Source organism: Sus scrofa, chromosome 7 (assembly GCF_054392235.1).
Source record: "Sus scrofa isolate SSC_HxYL_T2T_F1_AM1 chromosome 7, Sscrofa_HxYL_maternal_Yorkshire_Landrace_v2.0, whole genome shotgun sequence".
In the NCBI taxonomy this organism is placed as follows: Eukaryota; Metazoa; Chordata; class Mammalia; order Artiodactyla; family Suidae; genus Sus; species Sus scrofa.
In genome coordinates, this window is record NC_139389.1 from 24104800 (window position 1) to 24116914 (window position 12115).

Below are 12115 nucleotides of genomic sequence, written 5' to 3' on the forward strand. Positions count from 1 at the left end.
TACTATGCTATTGTATATTCCTTGGGATAAGCAACTCATTACTTGCCCCAATAAGGGCCTTTTTGATTTGTCAGTACCAGAACCATCTTTATTATATTAGATCTGGGAATATATATATATATATGTATATACATATATATATATGTATATATATATTATATGGACTTAAAAAATAATTCTTAAAATGGACACAACCTTCTTAAGCTTTATCTTCACAGACATCCTTGTTTCTCAAGGTATTGGTGAAGGTATTGACACTGAAGGTGGCAATTACACAGAAGAGAGTAAGGAACTTGCCCTCATTTTAGCAATAAAATTTTGTTTGCTGGAGAGATATTTATACCTATAATCTGATACATTGCTGTCTGTCTGTCTGTCTGTCTGTCTGTCTGTCTGTCTATCTGTCTATCAATCATCATCATCATCCCATCATCACCTAACTTGGGGTAGCATAGGAGAAATACATGATCAGGAAATACAGATGTTGAAGGTTTTCTTTTCTCCAGCTCCTGAGTTAGTTAAAAACCTACAGGCTTATGTATCTACACTAGTACTATATTGAACATTTAAGAAGAAGTAATACCAATGCTAAACAAGGTTAAGGTCAAGTTATCACATGCAATGTACCTATGAGAGATGAGAGAATGAGACACCCAATGATAAGGATTGTGAAGACAAAAGCTTTAAGGGTCATAGTGTCTACACAGTAGTGCAGCATCTGGACCTTGGGTCCAATATGACCATTACCAAATTTGTAAGTACATGATGCCATTTAGTACAAGGTTTTCCAGACTGCAGCTTACTTGTCATATGTCTTGACAGCCAGGTGAATACATTTCACCTTTTCCAGTGCTTGATGGCAAACCTAGATAGGTTATGACCTTTATCTGCACCCCAGATACGACTATATAACATTGAGTGAATGGAGCCTATGGTAAGACACACTTCTAGTAATGAAAAGGTGACTCCCTGACACAACATTGGTTTGAGGAACTGAAAATTTAGAGTTGAAAGCAAGAAAATATTTATATTTCCCAGGAGAGGAAACAGATAAAATGTGAGGGAAATCATGAAAAGAATTAGCTCTAGAGCAGAATAGTCAGAGAAACCTACCAAAATACAGATTTCTAAAGATCTGATATTGTTCCTTTTCTTTTCTCATAGCCTTGTTTTACCTCTTGGGAAGATAGTGAGTGTTGGTGAAAAGGACATGATTGACAACTCCAAAATGAAATGCTCTTAGGGGAGAAGTGCATATTTGAGTAGAAGTCTTAGCAATGAGACATTAAACAGATATGATATTGGAGATGCACACATTTTTGGGGATGATTATTATGGGTCTTGACTGTGAATACTTACTAACATTGTATGTCTTTTTATTTTGTCAGGTATACGAAAGTGATTTCCAAAATCTGAGTATGTACAAGGGGAAGTAAGCTCAATATTTTTCCTTCTTTCCTTTCTGTAATTGGGGGAGTTTCAAATCTTTCATTTTTCCACTCATATTTAACCCAAGAGATATTTCCCTACATGCCACTGACATTCTGACTTTTATCTTTGGATCAGGGAAAACCAAGATCACTTTAAACAAATGATTAATTCTTGTAACTGCCCTTGTGGGATCTAGTCAACCTGTGAACCCAATAAGCTTCTAAATGACCAGGCAATACCTTAGAATACAAATGATAGGGTTATTTTTGATATATCCTTATAATTTGATCTATTCTTTCAAATCTTATGTATTAACATTTATCTCGATTAGATGAGAATGAACAGCTTCTTCTGGCATTTTGATAACCTAGGCCCTGTTCTACCCCAACCTCAGTGGTATCATCATATTATAAGTCACTGGTGTGTTCTCACTCTTGAAGTGTTTATTTTTTCCTAATAGCTTATGAAGATGAAAAGAATGGGAAAATAAATAAATCATATTTAATAATAAACAAATACCAGTGTCTAGAACTCTACTCCACTTGAAGCTCTGTCCATGATAATTTAATAGTTTATAATCTATTCTAATTCACACCCTTCTCAAATAAAATACTCAATTTACCAGAATCCTACAGAGATTAATTAATGTCATTTCTCCCTTTTAATCCTCCACGCATGATTTGTGCCTTATGGTCTATGATAATCTGACAAAATGTTTTGCATTGGTTTCATATCACTGAGAATGAGTATGGACTCTGAAAATTACCTAAAATCAGCATATATATTTCTTTTTCTTTTTTTTAAGCACTATGGAAAATGTTTATATCTTTTTCTTATTGAATGCTTACAACAGTCAAGACCACAGAAACATAAAGACTGTTTTCTGGTACTTCTCTTAAACAGAAAGCAAAATACCCAAATGCTCTCTTAAAATCATACTTTTTAAAATGATATCACTTATATGTGCAATCTAAAGTATGGCACAAATGAACTTATTAAAAAAACTGAAACAGACTCGGAGACTTAGAGAACAGACTTGTGGTGGCCCAGGGGATGGGCTAGGAGTTTGGGATTAGTAGATGCAAACTATTACATTTAGAGTGGATAAGTGATGAGGTCCTACTGTGTAGCACAGGGAACTAAATTATAAATCAACTATAATATAATATAATCTCATTATAAAATATAATTTTCAAACTCAGATTTTCTTTCTATAGATGGACTATATTAACCAGAAACAATATAAAAATTTAAAAATATTCATTAATTTATAAACTCATCATATAATTTTTTTTGTTACAGCAACAAGTCAATTATTGGATATAGTCTTAATTTCATTTTTTATATACTATAGCAAAACTTGATAAGACAGCAAGGGAAATTATTCATAAAATATTTTGGAAATTTTAAATAGTTACGTTAAGTTTTCAGAGTTTTGGTGGTTACCTTCTGGGTTATAGTTTGAATGGTATTCAAAGATTATTTTCAATATTTTGCATGGCTAAACGTGGCCTTGAATTTTAGAGATTTTAGGCAGAGACAATTAACTCTAATTAATAGTAAAAATGTACAATTTAGTTTTTAATGTATCCCACTTTTCAAATGTCTCATGCTTCTCTACTCTCCCACTTAACACCACCCCTAACAAGTTATTCCTCAAATGTGGCCCTTAGCATGATGAGGAATTGGGGAAGAAATTTTAGGACAACCTGTTCCCTTCCCTACAAAGACAGCTTGGAGCATGTTCATCAGTGAAGGTTGGTCTATGGAGTCATTGTTTGCTTTGGGCAACAGTGTATCATGTTGAAGGTATTCCTGAGACCCTGTTGTAACCAGGACAACTCCTTGAAGGGCATTACTTACCACTTTGGGATTTACCTTCCCAATGGCCCCAGTCAAGGAAAGCATGTCCCATTATTCTTTTGTTTCCATAAAACTCCATTTGCTCTAGGAGAAGGGGTCTGTCCCCCTAGACACTAAATGCTCTAATGCTCTTCCAGCTAAAACCAGGTCTTTTAGTAGACTCAGAATTCTCTGTTGTGTAGCATGATAACCATAGTAATTTTCGGACTCTGCTTTCCTAGTGTGATGTGGTAGGTTAGACTCTATGGTACATCCAGCCATCCCTTTATGTTGGTGATGTGAAAGAGATGAAAGCCAGAGATCAGGTTGGTCCCTACATAAAGCGGCATCGATTGGGCAAATAGAGGGAGTATGATCAGACACAGAAAGGACAGAAGTGAAAGGAGTTGTAGTTGTTTGAGTGTTACTCAAGTGGTAATTTAAGAGTATTAAAGGACTAACCTAAGAGTAAAGTAAGCTGATTAGTGATATGGGGATGGGAAGGGGAAACTCATATCACCACTCTTTCCTCCATCATGTCGTATTTTTTTTTTTTTTGGTCTTTTTGCTATTTCTTTGGGCCGCACCCGTGGCATATAGAGGTTCCCAGGCTAGGGGTCGAATTGGTGCTGTAGCCACTGGCCTACGCCAGAGCCACAGCAACGCATTATCCGAGCCACATCTGCGACCTACACCACAGCTCACGGCAACGCCGGATCGTTAACCCACTGAGCAAGGGCAGGCACCAAACCCGCAACCTCATGGTTCCTAGTCGGATTCGTTAACCACTGCGCCACGATGGGAACTCCCATCATGTCGTATTTTTAAAAACCGAGATATTTCATTCCACAGTCTGTGAAAACAGTCTTTGATGAGGTCTTTATTTCTCACTCCCTGGTAAAAATAAATTTAACCATAAAGTTCCTATCTTTACTTACATCTGGTAGTTTTATTTTTTTTGTCTCTTATCTCATATCCCTTCTAAATTCTTTAAGAATGCTGAAGGATGGTTCATGCAACAGATCAGTATATCCCAAGCTGTACTTTTTGTTTGGTTTTGTTTTTTGTTTTTTTTAGGACCACATCTGAGGCACATGGAAGTTCACAGGGTTAGAGGTTGAATCGGAGCTGTAGCTGCCGGGCTACACCACAGTCACAGCAATGTGGGATCCGAGCTGCATCTGTGACCTACACCACAGCTCACGGCAAGGCTGAATCCTTGACCCACTGAGTGAGGCCAGGGATTGAATCTACATCCTCATGGATACTTGTTGGGTTTGTTACCTGCTGAACTACAATGAGAACTCTGAATTTGATATTTTTGTGAGGGCAGGCCAGCTCTTTTGCCCAACTTGTCTCAGTGTGGGTTTGTCTCATATTTCTTCATTTTAAAAGTCAGGCTGTGCATTTTTGGCAGGAATATGACTGAAGTGACATTGTGTCCTGTTTAGAGCAACATGTCAGTAGTCACATACTGTTGGTTTATCTCAACATTGGCGACGTTAATATTGATTACTTGGCTATGGTGATGTCCACCAGGATTTCCTCTGGTAAAGCCTACTACTTTTCATTTTGCAATTAACAAGTAATTTGTGGGGAGATATTTTATTTTTATTTGATTTTTATTTTTAGCTGTGCCTGTAGCATGCTGAAGTTACATATTTCTGGGCTCTCTTTTCTGTTCCATGAACCTATATGTCTGTTTTTGATAATACCATGCTGTTTTGATGACCATGGCTTTGTAGCATAATCTAAAATCTGAGAGGGTTATACTTGTAGCTGTGTTCTTTTTTCTCAAAATTGCTTTGGCAGTTGTATTTCCATTTATCTTGAGTCTGTGTAATTCTTTTGTCAGGTAAAAGGAGTGAATGATGATGGAAAAACTCAATGCAACTTCTGGAGGCTACTAGGTTTTTCCAATTGGCCTCTTGTGGAAGTAGTACTCTTTGTGGTTGTCTTGATGTTTTACTTAATGACATTGACAGGCAACCTGTTCGTCATTATCTTATCATACCTGGACTCCCATCTGCACACTCTCATGTACTTCTTCCTCTCAAACCTGTCTTTTCTGGATCTCTACCAGCTTCATCCCCCAGTTGCTGGTCAACCTCTGGGGCCCAGGAAAAGCCATGTCTTATGTAGGTTGCATGACTCAACTTTACTTTTCCCTTGCACTGACATCCACAGGATGTGTGCTACTGGTGGTGATGTCCTATGACCGTTATGCAGCTGTATGTAGACCCTTGCATTACACTGTCCTCATGCACCCTCGTTTCTGCCATCTGTTGGCTGTGGCTTCTTGGGTAAGTGGCTTCACCAACTCAGCACTTCATTCCTCATTTACCTCCTGGGTACCCCTGTGTGGACATGGCCAAGTGGACCATTTCTTCTGTGAAGTTCCAGCACTGCTGCGACTGTCTTGTGTTGATACAAGACAGCTAATGAGCTGGCCCTCATGGTCACGAGCTCCGTTTTTGTTGTCATACCTGTCATCCTCATTCTCAGCTCCTCTGGTGCGATTGCCCGTGCTGTGCTGAGGATGCAGTCAACAGCTGGACTTCAGAAAGTCTTTGGGTCATGTGGAGCCCGTCTTATGGTTGTGTCCCTGTTTCTCATTCCAGGAATGTTTATATATCTCCAGCCCCCATCAGGAGGTTCTCAAGATCAAGGAGAGTTCATTGCCCTTTTTTATACTGTTGTCCCACCTAGCCTCAACCCTCTAATCTACACTTGAGAAACAAAGAGGTAAGAGGGGCAGTAAAGAGATTAATGGGGTGAGAGTAAGCCTGTGTACTTGGGACATGAATAGAATAATATCATATGATACCAGTGACCTCCAGTCCCACGTTTGTAAAACAAAGAATACAGTATGTGACGCTGAGGCCAATAAAAGAGCATAAAACACCTGTATCTGGCCTGGAAGCCAGAGCTAGTGTCTGTGATTATCTGATGACACATCTGTGCCTGAACTGCTGAGATACACTCAGAAGAGATAACTGAGCATGTGTTTAGGGAATATGCTGCACAGGAATGGGTATGAGGGGACGTGAACAAAGACTGGAGCCATCTGTCTGTGTTATTCTATCCATGATAGGTTGCATGAGCTTTGGTGTAGGTTGCAGACGTGGCTCGGATCCCACGTTGCTGTGGCTCTGGTGTAGGCCGGTGGCTACAGCTCCGATTCGACCTCTAGCCTGGGAACCTCCATATGCCGTGGGAGTGGCCCAAGAAATGGCAAAAAGACACACACACACACAAATTAGATACGGGTCACAGTTGGTTCTTCTTTGGAAGAACATGCCATTCTCCAACCAATAGTTTGCTTAGATTTTGATTGTACCAGAATGCATGCCAGAAAAGTTCCAATGATTCTCGTTTTTCTTACCTGTTAATTTCTTCACTACACAACACTGTTGATTTCTCATCATATTGATTCAGTATCAAGTAACAATAAAATCCTTTATTTGCTTAAAAACATAACTAATTTTTCGATGAAGTTTTAGGTTGAGTATGAATCCTAGAACTAAGTTTATTTTTGTAACTAAGGTACCTTTCCCTTTTAATGATACAGATTCTGAGCATCAGAGAGCTACTTGTGTTGCTTGAAGTAATCAAGTTGCTTTCCATTCTAGAAATATCAATTGTTTCTTTCTCATAATGATTCTTGCACTGTTTCAGAAGGCATTCCTGGCTGTTTCCATCATGTGCCAAATGTTTACATGTTGTGGTTCGTTATTATATTACTAATTTTCTCTTACTGATTCAGAAGGTTCATGCTTATGATCTTTAAAAGAAATGTTAAGAAACTTATGCACATATTTTGTCCACCTATTTAATATATTTTAATATTTAAGAATATATTTTAAGGTTTTTAGGTAAATATTCAAACCCTGTATACTTTTTTTGTTAAACAAGACCCACAATGAGTTTTTAAGGAAGCAGTAGCATCTCCATAAGTTGAGGCTGATTGTCTCATGAGACTCCTGGTTGGTCTAAGGTTTATTTATTTATTTATTTATCTGAATTTATTACATTTATTGTTGTACAATGATCATCCCAATCCATTTTTATAGGATTTCCATCCCATGACCCCAGTGCATCCTCCCATCCCCCAAACTGTCTCCTTTGGAAACCATACGTTTTTCAAAGTCTGCGAGTCAGTATCTGCTCTGCAAAGAAGTTCACTGTGTCCTTTTTTCAGATACCACATGTCAGTGAAAGCATTTGATGTTGGTGTCTGATTGTCTGACTGACTTCACTTAGCATGATAATTTCTAGGTCCGTCCATGTTGCTAAAAATGCCAGTATTTCGTTCCTTAATGGCCGAGTAACATTCCATTGTGTATATGTACCACATCTTCTTGATCCACTCCTCTGTTGAGGGGCATTTAGGTTGTTTCCATGTCTTGGCTATTGACAATAGTGCTGCAATGGACATTGGGAGGACATGTGTCTTTTTGAGTCATGGTTTTCCCTGGATAGATGCCCAGTGGTCTAAGGTTTAGAGTGTCTCACTCTGAATGCCCAGTGGCAGTGTGCTGCCCTCTTAGACATGGCCAATGTTGCAGAAAGTGGTGGAATATTTCTTAAGGGACACTGTCATAGGAAATGCACTGATGAATAGTTGCCGTCATGACTAGCTTGAACGAATGGGTTTATATTATTACTTTATTCACTTCTTAACACCATTAGAATTTTAGTGTGTGCCACCAGAATAGAACTCTTTTTAATACATTTCCACAAACAGTGCCCTTATGGGTGCATTATTAGCCAAGTGTCCCCTTGGTCTAAGAGCATTAGAAAGAACATGAGAAACAGGACACAGGACAAGAAGACCCTGTGCCATGATCTGGGGAAGTATGAGACAAGAATGATTTGTCAGAGAAACTCCTATATACCTAGTCACTTGTTAAATAATGTCATTTGATGTCTGCGAACTATCACTTGGAAGTGAAAACGCTCCTCACCAGGTTGCCCCATGCACCCTTTACATCCTTATTCCTCAGAGTGTAGATGAAAGGGTTGAGTGTAGGAGTCACCACTCCATAGAAGAGAGCCATGAACTTGGGCTGGTCCCTAGAGATGGAGGAAGGGGGCTGAAGGTACATGCTAATGCCTGGACCAAAAAGGAAGAAAACTACAATGAGATGGGAGGAACATGTGCCAAAGGCTTTTTTTCTTCCCTCTGAAGATTTAATCTTAAATACAGCATGTCCAACAGAAGCATAGGAAGCAAGAATGAAGCATAGTGGCACAGCTAACATGAAAATGCAAACCACAGAGAGTGTGAGCTCATTGGAGCCCTTCTCACCACAGGCTGCCTTTATCAGAACAGGAATCTCACATATCAAGTGATCCAGTGTGTTGTGACCACACAGTGGTAAGTGTAATGTGACAGTGGCCTCTGAGACAGCGTAGGTCATTCCACCCAGCCACACAGTGGCCACCAGTAGGATACAGGTGCACCGATTCATGATGAGGGTGTAGTGCAGAGGCTTGCAGATGGCCACGTAGCGATCAAAAGACATAAGAGCCAAAAGCAGACATTCTGTGCCTCCCATTATGTGGAAGAAATAAAGCTGAACGGCACAGCCCAGATAGCTGATTGTCTTCTTCGATCGTCCCAGGTGAAAGAGCATCTGAGGGACAATGCTTGTGGTGTAGCACATGTCCAGAAAGGAGAGGTTGGTGAGGAAGAAATACATGGGGCTGTGCAGACGGGAGTCTAAGGTGGACACCAGAATGATGGCTATGTTTCCCACCATGGCCATGGGGTATGTTAGAAGCAGAATAATGAACAGAGGAAGCTCTAGCCAGGGACGATCCGCAAAGCCTAGTAGAATAAACTCTTCTGGATGGCTTTTGTTAATTCGTTCCATTATCTGCAGTTTGCTTCCCCTGTATCAGAGCAGTGGCAGGAAAGGTAGAAAGATTTTTGGAAATGACAAACACAATTGTGTATAGTGGGAGTATATGCACACAATTAAGCATCCATTCGTAGAAGATTGGGTCCAGTCACTTGGGTGGGTGGGGGAGGATAATTAAAAGATGTGACACCAGGGGACTTAATTTCTCCTCATGACCCTACAGCATAAAGACAGCTACCTTAAGCAAGTAACTGAACCTTTCTGAAATGGAATCTAGTACTCTGTGTGATAAAGATGACAATAAGCATGTCCTTGGGCTCTGGTAAGGATTGAATGCCAAGCAGAAGTGACTGTGTTTCAGATGCTCCAAAGTAATGCTTTTTTATCCCTTGGTTTGCAGAAATACCAGCTAAGTTTATTGGTTCCTACCTTCAGGTGCCCGATAAATAGATGTGGCTGGGTCTTAGGAATCAGATAGGTCTTTTTCAGAATCCCTGCTGCAAGGCCTTACTGAAATGTTAAGAAGAGTGAAAGGGTGGAGTTAGCTCTAGCACAAGGAGGAGGTGGAGAGAACCTAGCCCTAGCCCTTAGTTATCATCTAGATAGGCTTGTGCAGATGCAGGTTGAATTATTATATCATCCCCATGGGGACTAAGAAGGCTTTTACAATTTAAATCCATCTTGGTCATTTAGAATTGAGCAAGAAACTTAAACCCTTAGATGACAGCTTGCTGAAGTATAAACTGAGAGACTTCAGCTATAAATATGTTTCCCCCAACTCAAACATTTGTTGTTGGATGTCCCTTTTCTTGCATAACTACTTTGTTGAAACCAGGCCATTGATTGTTCATGTCAGAATTTATTATCTATCTTGTAGGAGTTTTTCTTTATCCCGGGGGCTTATCTTGTTTTTAGGTAAGGCCTTGGCCTGTTATCAACAGCTTACTTACTTATATGTAGCTACAAATACGACATTTATGTCCAGGGAACTGGAACAGGAGGAAAGTATTTCCACTGAGGACCAGAGAGTCATTGGTTTAGAGGCAACTGATTACATTTGGAGGCTGGCAAAGCACAGTTTTCACATACTCTGTTTCTCTGAGTCCTTAAGGCCATTGTGTGAGGTGTCACATAGAACGCCCCTGGGCTAAGATATTATTTTGATTCCAAAAGAACCCTAGGTCTGTTGTGCACAGTGAGATAATATCATAATAATTCCAGCTAATCCTTAATGAGCCTTGTGTGCCAAACCCTACAGTAAACCTTTCAGACCCATGAATCATCTAGTACCTATTCCCAAACCTTATGATAAAGGAAATGTTAGTATCTGAATTGTAAGATACTGTTAATCATTCATCCCAGTTGTCTGCTAATGACTAGGGAGGATCTAAAGATCAAAAAGCCATGAATCCCTTAAATGAGGTATTGAGATGGTGAGACTATAAATCCAGTTTTCAGGGTTCCGTAGATGTATAGCTAAGCTCTAAAATTCTATGCTCGAACTCTGCTCTTTTCCATGTCATTCTCCTGGTGTTTCATTACTTTCAATTCTCTGATATCATGACATTTTGTCCAATTTTTGATCTACTTCCAATAATATTCCATCAGGACATCAGGGCCTCTTTATCTCTGAATTTTTTTTCCTTTGTCCTTGCCCCTAGGCATGCAGACATTCAGAGATCAAAGCTGAGCCACAGCAGTGCCCTAAGCCACAGGAGTGACAATGCTGGATTCTTAGCAGATAGGCCTCCAGGGAGCTCCTGTCTGTGAATATTTAAAGTCCCTTGTCTCTCCATCTCCACTAAGGTTTTTCATTCTAGCGTATCCTTTTCTTTTTTCTTTTTTTTTTTTTTTCCACACCCATTGCATGTGGAACTTCCCAGGCCAGGGATTCAACCCATACTGCAGTTTTGGCCTTTGCCACATCTGCAGCAATGTGGGATCCTGAAGCTGCTGTGCCACAAGGGAACTTCTCTAGTGTATCTTTTTGTACATCATTTTTCATCACACAGCGTATTATTTATATTGACAGAGACTTTTAAGTTATGTGTAGGAAAATGTTATAGAAGAAAGGAGAGGTTTTTATCTGACTTCAAAATGTCTGGATAAAACAGGTGGATGGGTCAACACATCAGATTTCTACTGCATATTTTAAAAGTTGACATGATTGGATGAAGGCTACACATTTCATTCAGGTATTTAATACCTTTCAGGAATAGTGTTTATTCAAATTTACATGCTTTTAAGATGGGTTTAAGTGATAGACTGAGAGACTCTGATTACAAAGAAAAATCCATTGCTTTCTACAGGCAGCAAACTAGTTATTTCCAAAGTTTAGAGAAGACTTCCAGAAATGAAATGCTGTCTGGTTTCCCTGTGTATATTTGGTACTCTGATGTACACACATTCCAACCTTCCCTAAGAAGGTTTTTTTTTTTTGTTTGTTTGTTTTTTTTGTCTTTTTGCTATTTCTTTGGCTGCTCCTGCGGCATATGGAGGTTCCCAGGCTAGGGGTCGAATCGGAGCTGTAGCTGCCGGCCTACACCAGAGCCGCAGCAACGTGGGATCTGAGCCGCATCTGCAACCTACACAACAGCTCACGGCTACACCGGATCGTTAACTCACTGAGCAAGGGCAGGGACCGAACCCGCAACCTCATGGTTCCTAGTCGGATTCGTTAACCACTGCGCCACGACGGGAACTCCTGAGAAAGGGTAGTTGTTAAAACAAGTATCTTTTTACTTACCTTATGTTGATAACTATAGTTTAAGCAAATGGAATTATAAAGGAACACATTTGAATTTTTCCAACTGGCCTAGGACAAAGAAATCTGTAGTACACAGACGAATATTTAAGAATGATATTCAGAAGTGTGTATTCCATTCGACACAATGCTACCCCAAAGAAGAAAGCCCATATTAGGAAGACGACAGTAGGTAATATCAAGAGTGCTTTGCATGTGTGCAGTCTATTAT

General features: G+C 39.6%; 2 protein-coding genes across 2 annotated transcripts; one reads left to right on the forward strand and one right to left on the reverse strand.

Moving 5' to 3' along the window:
* The first annotated feature begins 184 nt into the window (after positions 1 to 184).
* On the forward strand, positions 185 to 6007 carry LOC146401368 (olfactory receptor 2J3-like). The gene is made up of 5 exons (XM_084970481.1): positions 185 to 284; positions 4725 to 4823; positions 5259 to 5375; positions 5461 to 5576; positions 5708 to 6007. Exons 1-5 carry the CDS (start codon positions 185 to 187, stop codon positions 6005 to 6007), a joined length of 732 nt encoding a protein of 243 aa, XP_084826607.1.
* Positions 6008 to 8213: 2206 nt separating this feature from the next.
* Positions 8214 to 9152, reverse strand: LOC146401369 (olfactory receptor 2B11-like). Its single transcript, XM_084970352.1, has one exon. The coding sequence runs from the start codon at positions 9150 to 9152 to the stop codon at positions 8214 to 8216; it is 939 nt and encodes a 312-aa protein (XP_084826478.1).
* Between the last annotated feature and the right edge of the window lie 2963 nt (positions 9153 to 12115).

Bases quoted from the DNA above. Each gene is read 5' to 3' on its own strand.
- LOC146401368 (XM_084970481.1), top strand. From the start codon at position 185: ATGGACACAACCTTCTTAAGCTTTATCTTCACAGACATCCTTGTTTCT. The intron at 5,376-5,460 runs GTCAACCTCTGG...TGACATCCACAG, and splicing joins GCTTCATCCCCCAGTTGCTG to GATGTGTGCTACTGGTGGTG. The intron at 5,577-5,707 runs GTAAGTGGCTTC...TGTTGATACAAG, and splicing joins TGTTGGCTGTGGCTTCTTGG to ACAGCTAATGAGCTGGCCCT.
- LOC146401369 (XM_084970352.1), bottom strand. From the start codon at position 9,152: ATGGAACGAATTAACAAAAGCCATCCAGAAGAGTTTATTCTACTAGGC.